This window comes from Nicotiana attenuata, chromosome 11 (genome assembly GCF_001879085.1).
Source record: "Nicotiana attenuata strain UT chromosome 11, NIATTr2, whole genome shotgun sequence".
NCBI classification, from domain to species: domain Eukaryota; kingdom Viridiplantae; phylum Streptophyta; class Magnoliopsida; order Solanales; family Solanaceae; genus Nicotiana; species Nicotiana attenuata.
The window spans coordinates 60679054-60692070 of NC_031999.1; the positions used below are offsets into that span (position 1 = coordinate 60679054).

Below are 13017 nucleotides of genomic sequence, written 5' to 3' on the forward strand. Positions count from 1 at the left end.
GGTTAAATGTACTTTTCCCCATTATAATTATCATACCACAATGTGAGGGAAAATGAGAAATAATAAACAGCTATAAATGCAGAATTTTGACTAGGAAGTACCTCAGACCAAAGAAGACAATAAAAAGTTTAGCCTAGAATGTAGAAACATTCAACTTCATGACAAAGACATAAAGTGCTTTCCCTGGTATGTAGAACCATTCTGATTCATGCATCCTCAGGTAAATATCATTAAAAGCTCGAAAGTAAAGAATCACCTCAAAACCAAAACCCCTCCAATCACGATCTATCTGAGCCAGCACCTTCCCATCGATGTCCTTTAAAGTAAATGTCCAATTCCAGAAGCCAGGATTTTCAACAACAGCAAACTGCTTATTCCTACAACATGTGATAGACATGTTCTTAGTTAGGGGTGCAGTGGGGCGGGGCGAGTTGAGGCATAACCCACAAAATTTCAACTCACCCCTCCCTACATAGCATTTTTGTACATCTTCAACCCGCCCCGCATATTTCTTTTTATTTTCTACTTTTTAATTTTCCTATTCTGAAATTTAAGTTTTTAAAATAATTTATTAATTTTAAACTTAGAATAAGTTAATAATGTAAATGAAACTGAGACAACAAAAGCAATTAGAGACTTGGAATAAATAAAAGACTGCATCAAAAAGTTACTCTAGCTTATTACGAAACAAAATTTCGAAACACAAGTTCAACATAGAGAAGAACTAAAAAGTTAGATGAACACTACAGAGACAGAAAACAAAGGGAAGAAATTAACAGTACAAAATAAAGAAAGAAAAATTAAAGGAAGAAATTAACAATTCAAAATAAAGAAAGAAAAATTAAAGGAAGAAATTAACAGTTCAAAATAAAGAAAGAAAAATTAAAAGTATATTAGAAGCACAGGTGGAATCCAAATAAACCCCCATATTCAATAAATACTAGAAGGTGGAATCATATATGAAGCGAAGTAGCTCCAGGTCATTGTTTATGTTTCCCACAATTTTTGATCTTTTCTCTTTCGTTTTGGTTTTGAGTAGGAGGGGAGGGCAAGGACTTCCTCTTCCGGGCCCTTCAAACTCCTCATCGGAAGATTTATTCGGGCTCCAGGTCCTGTCGGAGCCTTGGCCCTCAACTCACAATATAGCCTTGGAGTCATTGATGATTTAGATGGCATAGTAAGAAAAAGATGTAAACAATAGTTTAGGTTCTCCAATACAAGGAGTGTATTTTCTACTGACACAAAAATCTCAAACAAGATTGTAAAAAGCAAACTCCTAATATTGGATCTAATGTGAACTTAGACACTTCACAAAAATCGCCGAAACAAAGTAAAGAATGGTTATTTATTATGAGTTGATAAGAATGATTTGGTAAATGTAACTGAAGGTTCTCCAATGGCCTGGTCAGGTTCGGTAGTTTATGATCCAACCCCGAAAAAGGGCTCAAAATCATAAAGGAAGCTTATATCTCTTAATGATGACTAATTTCATCACATATACTGGCAGATCTTCTGATTCAAATTCTAATACCTGCAATATCTGAATCTGAAGTGACATTTGCAGATTCAGGCAGATAACATACCTATACCGCTAATCTAGCTGTCAATATGGATAGCTGGTTAAGACAAGAAGTTTGTGAAAGTTCACATACTATAGCTGATATTCAGCTAGAGAGCTAAAGTAAATCGGCAGCAATTTGCTTCTTATACTGATAAGCTAAGATAATTTCTCAATCATTTAAAAAAGCCATGGGTAAAATGTCTCTTTCCTACATTCGATTGTATCTGTCTACCATCTTACCAACAAGCACCTGTAGACATTTACCATAGCAAAGCCCTGCCATAGCTATTGAATTCAACTGCTACCTGGTTCCTGTTACCTATTAACTAAGTCTAAGATAGAAACTTCAAAAATCTTTACTAGTTCTCTCAAGTCGACAACCTAAATCATACTTCATCTCAAGCAATACTCCGGTTCAAGTTTTACATAATTTTCAGGATTTAACTGACTCTCCATATTTACTAAATTACGGTTCGAATTGCATACTAATTTTTATGAATGGATCCAAAGTAAGGGTTAAATTTGGTTAATTTAGACGGAAGTGCAAAAGGTGGAATAAAAGAACTTTTCTTCGTAGAAAATAAGTAACAAGATATTTCATATTAGCAAAGTGAACATGGATTTGCGATGGCTATAGATGAAAAGCACGATATTTATTTGAAAAAGGAGGTGTCTGATGTAAAATGTCTATTACCTAGTATGATTTAACAAGTTCTAGAAGAAAATGTTACCCGGTAACAAGGTAAAGCCCAAAGGTTGCTCCCTTCTTGTCGACCATCTCTCCTTTTTATAGAAAAACCAGGAGATGTGATAAATTTCAAGAACTTGATATTACCATACCACCCACGAAACTTAAACTTTTTTCTCTTTCACATTGTAGAATGTGAAATTAGAATATTTTCAGCTTTATGAACCCAACTGACTTCAATTTACATGTTAAAAACCTTAATCCAACTTAAATCCACTCTCAATTAATGAACCATGCAAGTTATTCAACCAATTTACAATCCCTTAGTAAAATCATTGTTACTGTCTCCACCTAATTTGATCTTCGAATCATACAACCCCTCGAAACAAGAGATTTGACAGAGAAAGATAAATATGTGACTAACATGAATACGTGGAAATACTGGAAAAGAAGATTACCCCAAGTACAAATCATAAATTCTCTTCCAGAGATGCCATCTTCTGTGGACAACACCAACCTCCTGGAAACATTTACAGCAAGACCTTAAAACTATTGGAATATATGAAGTAAAAAATGACAATTCACCGGAATGGCTTGTAGAAGTGCATACTTTTCCATTTATCTCTGCGTAAATTGAGCTGTTGATCCACCAAAAGGGCCTCCGAACCTTATTTGACAAGAGAAGATGGCTAAAGTATATATTCGGGTATACATATATTCTGAAACTAGAGCTAACTGAATAGCTCAATGAACAATAGAAAACCCCTGTTTCGAATTTCTTACCCTAAAGAGCTCATTACCCAGGGCGTCAGTTATGCAAGCCACAAATGGACGCCTTGTACGAAGAAACTACAATAAAGAAAAACAACACATTTAGGTGAAGAGATACTAAAATAATAAAATTTCTGGAACACTCTAATAAAGAAAAAAAAAAGAATCAGCTTGCTGCCAGTTTAAGGTATTAGTGTACAATTAATGCAACAAGATGCAGCTTCACTTGTGAAACCTGTAGCAAATGCCAGGTTCTCAAAAGCTCTTTCATCTATTGATACTTTTTTTGGGTCCCTTTCTGGGACAAGTAATGAGGAAACTTTTCAAATGCAACCTGCACTGAGCCAGTGCTAGAAAAGTAGTAACAGAGAGTGCAATTCCCCTATCGGATAAATCATCAAAATCTACATCATGTAAGGTTGCACCAGAAAGCTAAAAAAGAAATGCAACTATGTTTAAGGCTAAGTATGTTTCTATTTTTGCCTTCAAAAAAAAAATCTTCCAATCCAAAAAGTCCACCAGATGGCAAGGGGATTGGAGTTGCAAGTTTTACAGAAGGGTAGCTTAGTCTGTGTCTTTTCCAACAAAGTAGTAAGTCACAGGTGGATTTAGGCATTGTTCAAGTGATGCCAAGTATTGCTAAAAACACGTTCAATATCTGCCGAGTGATATTACAATGCGTGAAAAGATGATAAACATCCTCTGTTGGCTCTTCACACAAAATGTATCTACAGCAGAGTTGAAAACCCCTCTTCTGATTAAGAGGGCTGATTTTTTAAGTCGGGCCTGCTTCCGGTGACATCATAAAAGTGGGGTTTTCAAAAAGTGACTGAGAGAGCGTAAGGGAAGGGTTGAATGAGCCAAAAGAAATAGCATATGGATATTTCGGTATGTGAATATTTAAGTGAGAGAAATGCTTTGAGGGTTAGAACTTATAAACATAACTTGGAGTAATATCAGGTTGACCCACGAAATTTTGAAATTTGAAAATCTTCCACGCCCGATGGGTTCTTCCCGGGGGGGCTATTACATTTGTTGATAGACCATGGAAAGATCCGCTCCGAACAAAATCACCACTTTAGCTTTCTTCTTCACAGAACCACATTTGCCGAACCATAAGAAAAGGGCTTTTCCACCCACACTAGAATGCACCAAAATTTTCATTAGAGATGAATTCAGGAAACCTGGGTATCTTAGAGGGTGGGTTTCGGATACAAATCCTTGCCTTTTCAGAATTACTTCTATCTATCTAAGTCAACAAGTCTTCCCAAAAAACTTCCAACTTCTTGGAAGAGATTTTCAGACCACAAATGAAGAGGTAATTCCATGAGTCTGATCCAAGTGGAAGAAAGGGCCTTTTTTCCCTTAGAAAAGCAAATATTCGAAGTCTGATCAAAAGAGAAGCAAGACATGCCCCTCTAAACCCAGTTAGACTTTAAAATTGACATCGTCATGTAAACTAAGGGAAATTCAATCAGGAAAAGACCACCAAAGTGTTTCTTTTACACAACTTCTATCCTCCATCTATTACGAACTCAAAGCATCACATCATTTAATAAGGCAGGGATTGGCATGTCATAAAGCTCCCTACCAAACACCTTTTGAAAAATTCTTTCCTGAACAAAGTGAAGGCTCCATTAATGAGAATTCTATTGGTTTCCTGGTCTTTTGTTTTACTGGCACGAACAGAGTCTAGAGATCATTTTCTCAATCTGGTAACTTCTGTGCAACTTTTAGGCTTAGATAGAGTCTCTAAATTGGGAGATTTTTCTATGAAATTCCATAGCTTATCTGTAATAACAGACCACCCAGAGTTCTTTGAAATTCTGAAACAATAATTGCACTCCAACTTCTCCCCTAAGAACTGACGATACGCAGAAATCTACCATAAACGTCGAAATTCTGGGGTAACATAATGATTGTGCAGCTTCCTTTCTCAACCATCTGCTACAAATGTTTTGGTGGCTCTTAGTACCAAGCAACATACATGACTTGACAAAGCCAGATCAGAAACCTTGTTGACGAAAATTCAACTAATAAATCTGGGCTTGCATTTAATCCATTCATATCTGCATTCTTTTTCGGTGATATTCTCTATCACCTCAAAAGATTTGTTGTCCACACAAACAAAGGCATGTGTTCCACAAGAAAAAGAAAAAAGATTACAGCTTGTCGATGATCAAACTTGAAGATGACCTGAATGCCCGTAAAAAAAAGATTTAGAAAGAAAGATAAGAAAATGTGCGTTGTAGAAGATGAGAAAGAGTGAAAAATAGAAGTGGAAGAGTGGAACAGTAGCGGTAAGAGGGTGGAGAAGGGAATGCGAAGATTATGAGGGGATTTTCTAGTCTCTGGGAGACTGGAAAGTTAGAGAGAGGGAAGAGCATCTCTCTTCCTTTTTTCTTAGTAGACGCAATACCTTTTTTAGCACCCATCTATTGATGCTTTCTTCTCTCTTTTATCTCTTTTGATAGCTAAAGAACAATACTTATTGATGAAATCTCTAAGTGTACATTACCAATTAACAGAGGATAGAACCAAGAACATGACGCATCAAACAGCAACCAAGTGTCTCCTAAAGTTCACTCATGTAGCCATCACACGTGTACTAAAACCAACTTATCCTAACTAATACTAGGACTGATGAGTAGAGTCAAACCCATGATCCCCTTCAAGAACATATAGCCTATTTCGCCAAGCTTCTTTTTGGGCAAAACCGCGAAAGTATTTTTTTTCCAAAATTAAGGTATTTGGCCAAGCATCTAGAAGGAAAAAAGGTATTTTTGAGTAGAAGCAGAAGCAGTTTCTAAGAAGCAGAAAAAAAATAGCTTCTTCCCAAAAGCACTTTTGAGAAAAATACACTTATAAGCACTTCTTAACAGCTTGCCCAAACACAATTGCTGCTCAAAAATACTTTTCACATTAATTAAACAAACACAAATTGTTTCTCACCAAGAGTACTTTTTTAAAAAGCAATTTTGAGAAAAACACTTTTCAAAATAAGCTGATTGTAGAAGCTTGGCCAAACAGGCAAATAGAATGGGTATAGCGCTTGCTAAACCCTTAGTTTTAAGATAGAATGTCGTGACTTCTTGCCCCACCCTCGGAGAGAAACAAAGATATACACCTAATTGATCAGCTTTAATCAGATGTATAATATCATTAACAGCGTAGAAAGAGTTCCAATATTTTCAACAGAGTTCAATTTCTCTGGAGCCTAAAGCAAGTGAGGACTCTCTCTCTCTCTCTCTGGAAGACAGTACGCATATCTGCCATAGATTGACATACAAGAAGAATATCAGGTTTCAAAATATCGTTCACAAACTTCTTGCCCAGCCTAAATTTGGAATGTGTTATTCAGTCCTCTGACAGAGAGCACTTCAAAAATGATGAACCGAAAAACTCATGCATGGCAAGACAGGAAAAACTGGAAAGATTAAACAAGAGGGATATGCATTGACTCCAGTAAAACTAATGAAATGTTTATTATGCATGTAGTTCTCTGCTTTATATCAAATTTCATGCACACAGCTGATAAGCAATAGTTGACCACTATCAAAAAATTTCCAAACTTTTTAAGATATTGAACAAACGATATTTCTTCATTCAGGGTAACTAATCAGCCATATTATTGGTTATTGACCTCAGGTTAGAGAACTTCTTAGTTTATCATTATTCCACTCCCGCAGTGCAGCTTAGAGAACAAACACACAAGTGCACTGAGTCTGACGCATGACAACTCCAAGCATCTTTCAGCTTTAAGAGTATCTTTTCATTCTTTCCTTTTTTTGCATAGGTTGATAGAGGAGAACATTTAAGTGAAATATATGTGCACAAAAGTCAGAAAATACATTCATGAATGGCACATCATGAACTCTAAGAATATCTAGACAGGAGTGAAGACCATGAACTGGTAAAATGTCACATTCTGGCTCTTATTGAATGGTGTAGGTAATGATCATATTCCTTTTCCGCATGATGAGATTAGAATTTGTTGAAGATACCTTTCTCCATGATTATATATAGGGGAATGCATTATACTAGCCAACAACATGAGAAATACCAACACTGTAAAGGAACCCTTGTATAATATCTAGCCTAATATACCGCCACCATTCAATATCAATCTTTCATATTCAAGATCTCCTATTCCACTCTCCACATGCAGAATTTCTGTCACTTCCCACTTTGCAGCCTTCAGCACATGCTGCTAAGTTAACCATATTCTCTAAGACATTGAAGAAGATAATAACATCAGTAACGCCGTCCTACAAATGAGGGTGGATATGCATCTGTAGATCAGCCAACCATCTACCAACATGAAAGAAGACCAACTACATACATGACCAGTTTTTGTTGATCTCCATATAATGTATAAATATCCAACACTTTTCAATATCGAGCTTTCAACTTCAAAGAGCTGCAACTTGCATTGTCATATACCCAGACACGATTTGTACAGGCAGAATCACCATCACTACTCCCTGTTGCAGCCCTATTCGTATACTTCTCAACCTCAAAATGACCAACATTCAATGCATGCTATTCTCCTCTAACCACAGGATATCTGGTATAGGTTCATAGAGCTACAGATGCATTTACAATTAAAGCTTGAACCATGTCAATCATCTAAACACAATCACTCAGCCTCTACAATATTTGGCCATTGAGAGGAAAATAAAATTAATGACACCAATTCTTTTGTCCTCCAAATTCATGCAGTCATGATCACCCTCCAGTTTTACTCCCTGTAGACCTATACTTAAACAATTTGATCCTGCTTAGACTTCTCAATCTCATTTAACCAATATCAGAGACATGGTATAGGATATTCAAAAAGTAAAAGTTGACTAAGGATGCATTGCATGCATATTCATCAACTAGAAACTACAATAAAGATATTGATTGACCATGTCAGTGAAGTAAAGCCATGTGAAACCACGTACATGATATATGTTCATAAAGATATGCAATTAGCTTCTCCTTTGCATTACTCTACAATACTGCCCAATCATTAATTAAGAACATTCTTCACATCCTCATTGGAACCCAAACGAGAATAGAAATAATAGATATTTTTGAGCAAAAAGTTAAATATGACAAATAAGTCAAAATAGAGAGCAAAACGAAGAACTGGAAGTACCTGTCTGGCAAGGACGTTACTTTGTTCACGAATAAAACCTACAGGCTAGAAAGACAATATACAAATAAGAACTAATTGATTAATGAGGGCAAACTTGTTAGATCACACATTCCATGCATGCAGTGAACTGCAGCCTTAGAAGTTAGAACTAGAAGGTGTTAGACGTTACTTACTGACTGTGGGTAACAGACATCCATAACTGCATATCTGTTTTCCTGTAAATTGACAAATCAATCACAAACCCCAAAGTAAATTTATAGTGAAGATAAGTAGATCAAAGAAAAAGACCAAAATAGACCCAAAAAACTGAAAACTTTACAGATATACAACCCCAAAACATATCTCAAGACCGCGATAAAACCCTGGAAGAAACTCATGTACAATTGATGTCTCTAACATCCTCTGGCATGTATAATTCAATTTGGCTTTGCAACTGAAGTAAATATTTTTGTTCTCTTTTTCTCTTCAAGCTTTTTGGGTGCTCAATAGGGTTGATTTTTGAGGAGTTCAAGGAACTCAACAAAAATAATGGGCCCGAAGCAAGCAGAGTAGGTTTAAGTAGGATGAGAAATGAGCTTGAAGCAAAAATATTGCTCTGATGGTTGAGTCAACAGAAAAACCCTGAGTGAGCAAAACGCAGATAAAATATAAAATTGAGCCAAAATTAGAGAGAGAATGGTTGCATCAGACTTCTGAATAGCAAAGGAGTTCACTAAACTTAAGTTTAATCCAATATGAAAGAATGCAAGCATTCAACCACAATGAAGAAAGCAGCCTAGGGGCTAGGGCCGTTTCAGTTGGAACCTCGTACATCGCCAGTAGGACATCTTATTTCCATGAGGTACATAACCTACTTAATTCTAGAGAATATCTAGTCCTTGTACAATATAATTAATTGGTAGCCTAGCTAGATCAGTGCCTATATTTTGATCATTAAAACATAAAGGAATATCATCAATAATTCTAAAAGGAAAATGATTCTTTCTTCAGTATATTGTTCTTCTCCCTCGATCTGTTTTACTATTAGAGCCAAAACACATTAAGCAATATAGTGCTCAAAAATCTCCCAGGGTGCCAGTGTTTCCCTTTACCTTGCTTCCAACCCAAAGATAAAGTGCTTTCCTTTAACTTTTCTCCAAAACAAAGATGCAGTACTAGAGAAGAAACAATCTACTAGCTTCACATTCTGGAGGACAGCACTTTTTTTCCTTTCCGTTTGACAAGGATAACTAGTACTTCTGTTTAGCAATTCATTGTTCCTTCTTCAATCAATTATCCAAGATCAGATGTTCTAAAATATGATGCCTGAGTCAGATGGATAATGCTTAAAAGCTAGCCAATACCAAATGACTCTAAAACAGAATCCAGTTATCCAAATAATCTTGCAAATATCTAGAAGGGTAGAGTCCTTGTGTTTAACATAAAGAAAACATAAAGTTGAAGAACAGCAAAGACAAAAAGCTTCATTTTGCAACCCCTCGCCCCTAACTATTCTTTTTCCCTTCATATGCAGATGCATATCGCTCCTCTCCCCCTCACTCCAAGTCACAAATTCTTCCCTCTCTCCAAACCACAACCTGCACATACACATGACATGTGTAAACATGAACACATTGCCTTGAAAGTAAGGACCTAGTATTCTTGTGATAAACATGTCCAATAAGTGGAGAACGACATTAAACAACACTTTCTTCCTCAAAGGCTCAACAACAACAACAACAACAACAACAATAACAATAACAATAATAACAATAATAATAATAATAATAATAATAATTGCAATAGTAATAATAATAATATTAATAAGAATAAATTAGTAAACACCACAAACTTACTTGCTCAAAACCAAGCATAAGATTAGCCCACTCTATATCTCTTGTAATTAGCAAGTTAGATCTTGCAAGAAGAGGTGCAACCTTGGCCTGAAAAAAGAAAGATATTAAGATATTGGAAACTCGATGCTTTTTTATAAACTATAAACAGATTACTAAGGCAGAAACCATAAAATTTCAGATTGATAACAATAGCTACATATGTACATGTTTGATCAGGAAGAGTAACAAATTACAATGAAAATTTTCCACCTGAAATAAAGAGCTCATAAACTACAAAAGAGACATTCTAGCAGTGTCTCTAAATGAAAATATAAAGTGAGCCGTGTGTACATCCTAGCCAAAGCAGCTTAAAATGTGCCCAAGGCAGTTGATGGAAGTGTGGCTTCGGCTCAGCAAAGCCTCTACTGCTCACTTAGGAGCCAGGAATGCCGGTATTTGAGATGAAGAACTTGAGCAAGAACCAAGCAAATAGATATATAGTTCCTTAAGCACGGAAAAAATATCTCTAAGATAAGATCCATGAGCTGCAAATATGAGGATTTAGAGATTCTGTCACTCTTAAAACAACAAGGCTAGTAGAGCACTAAGTAGAGCCAAAGATTTCCCATAAAGCGAACAAAAAGCCATTGGGGTATAAACACTTCTCATAGTGCATGAGTGGTAATAGACACATTATTCATTAGAGCCATGAATTATTAGAGCCATGAATTAGGAAGTAAACAACCTAATCAGTTCCTAGAGCAAAACACTAACCTGCATACACATTCAAATTTAAAGAAGCAACAAAGACATAAGAGATTGGCCATTTCGCAGCTAGGAGACCAATCAAAGTACTAACTTGGAAATTCAATTTCATGTTTGGAGTCATATATGTCGAACATAAAATTCTCCATTTCTTTGCTATGAATGGTTGAAGGGTTCGACAACTCTACCTCCTCAAGTGATGTTGGCTCCAAAATACCTGTCACAGATTGGCTAGTAGGTGGTTGCTTGAGAACTGGCTTGACTTCACTGTAAGATGTCTCTTCTGGAATGGACGCACCTGAAAACCATTTTCCAAATGGAACTTGGGAAGATGTTTGACTTCCAAAACCTGTTCTTCTCTGGTCTACGGTATTTCTCAATTTTCTTTTTTGTATTCCTCCAGATCTTTGTTTCTTTTCATCGGCAAGCCAAAGCTGCACAAAAAATTCCCTGCTTAAATCAGGACCATCTGCCGACCTCTGCCCATATTGGCGAGATAAAACAATTGCACCTGGTCTAGTCCCTTGGGCAAGGCCAGTAACAAATCCAGGCAGTTTAGCCCTCCCTGGGACAGTTCCTTCATAATTAAATGCTTCAGAAGGATTTCCAGTTGGACTAAGCGAGGACGATAGGTATCCTCTTTGTGATTGTGACTGGAAAAAAGAATCCTTTGTAGCAACAAAAATCCCATCCCAAAGCTCATTTATCGTGAAACTTTCTGATGATCTGCACTTGTATCGCTTGGATAAACAACGAAAACTGTTCCTCCAGCTCATCTGGTGATACGGTAATCTCAGTCGAATATATTATCAATCTAGATATAATGCGTATTCTTAAGTAGTAACAAGATAACAAAAAAACAATATTTCATATGGGAGTAGTAAATTGCAGCAACAAACCAACATATAGACCAAAAATTTGATAAATACAAAGTATATTCGAGATATCTATCTCAAAAACAGACAGACAAACAAGAATCAAGAACACAAATTGTATTTCGTTATTTGTTATAGAACACCAGAGAGAGAGAGAAGGGTTATCCAAATTCAAATGAAGAGTTCAACAATCAGATGAATCACTTTGATTGAATTGTCTCACCTTTGCATGACAGAGTTGAATATCAAAAATGTTATGCTACAGAGAATTTGTAGAAGTTGTAGAGGTGTTGGAACCCCAATATCGCAAGGAAGAAATAGAATTTTTCTTTGAAGTTGCGAGAAAGAAAGTTAGAAATATCTTTTGTGGGTAGGTCTAACTTTGCCCTTAAAGTATACCTTTTAACATCTTTAATCCCTTAAGTTTGCTAAAGTAGAGCGGCTTTAGTCCTTCTAACTGAACCTGGCTAAAACTAACGGGACTATCAACTTGATCCTCCTCCTATTGTCTGTCCCATAGTTTCTCCATTTCAACCTTCACGTTTGAAACTAAGTAAAAATATCATAATCCTTCCAATGTCCGAATTTGCAAGACCTTATTAAGTGTAAACATGCGGACTAAGCAAAAGAAATGGCAAACAAGTGAAAGACTTGAGCTAGAAGAAACAGTTTACACAAATTCTAAACTAGATTTTCAACATGATATCTAGAGTTTAAAAAACACTCATCTCACTCTGACTATATAAAGTGACAGTAGATGCCACTCCTTATCTGCATAAAGTTTTGAAATCTACAAATCTGCGCCTAACTTAAAAAAAATGAAAGGCCTCATGATATCACTTGCAACTAATTTCCCTTTCAATTTTTAGCTAACTAGAGACCAAAATGGAATACTAATTATTTCAATAGTTGATGCAACTGTTTCGTAAATTTAACGGGAAATTTTATCAAACTAGTAGAAGAAATTGAAAAAAAAAATCAACAGATGGATGGATGTTAGAAATTTTTATAAAGCCGAACGTAAGTAATGATTCACAAGGGAGAAAAGTTTCTATGCACTATACAATCAAATCCAACTCTGAAGTACATAAAGAAAATCAAAGCTTCACCTAATGCCTTTCTTCTTGCCTTTTTTCGTAATCAAAGCTTTTCAATGGCGATTGCGGTTTTTGAGGGTTCGGGAATGCGTTTACCTTTTTTAATTGCTGGTTTTTGTTTTGTTTTTTTACGGTGACACGTGAGTTTTAACGGGTCACCACTAGTTTTAGCCAGAGTTTGTTAGAAGGACCAAAGCTGCTCATTTTAGAAACTTAAGGGAATAAAGATGCTCAGTGGTATATTTAGAGGACAAAGTCAAACTTACCCTCAAAGATAAGGGACAATTTTAGCTAAAAACTCCC

The 13017-nt window shown here is 36.0% G+C and overlaps 1 protein-coding gene across 1 annotated transcript in view; it reads right to left on the minus strand.

The window, feature by feature from the left end:
• Nucleotides 1–11963, minus strand: part of LOC109234623 (phospholipid scramblase family protein C343.06c) — a 14425-nt gene extending 2462 nt beyond the window's left edge. The window contains exons 1-9 of the mRNA XM_019400685.1: nucleotides 11841–11963; nucleotides 10931–11518; nucleotides 9999–10085; nucleotides 8337–8378; nucleotides 8164–8208; nucleotides 3033–3098; nucleotides 2860–2916; nucleotides 2708–2769; nucleotides 257–377 (exon numbers count right to left, since the gene is read on the minus strand). Of these exons, the coding sequence (XP_019256230.1) occupies nucleotides 257–377; nucleotides 2708–2769; nucleotides 2860–2916; nucleotides 3033–3098; nucleotides 8164–8208; nucleotides 8337–8378; nucleotides 9999–10085; nucleotides 10931–11518 (1068 nt within the window). The 5' untranslated portion in view covers nucleotides 11841–11963. The remainder of the gene's footprint in view (nucleotides 1–256; nucleotides 378–2707; nucleotides 2770–2859; nucleotides 2917–3032; nucleotides 3099–8163; nucleotides 8209–8336; nucleotides 8379–9998; nucleotides 10086–10930; nucleotides 11519–11840) is intronic.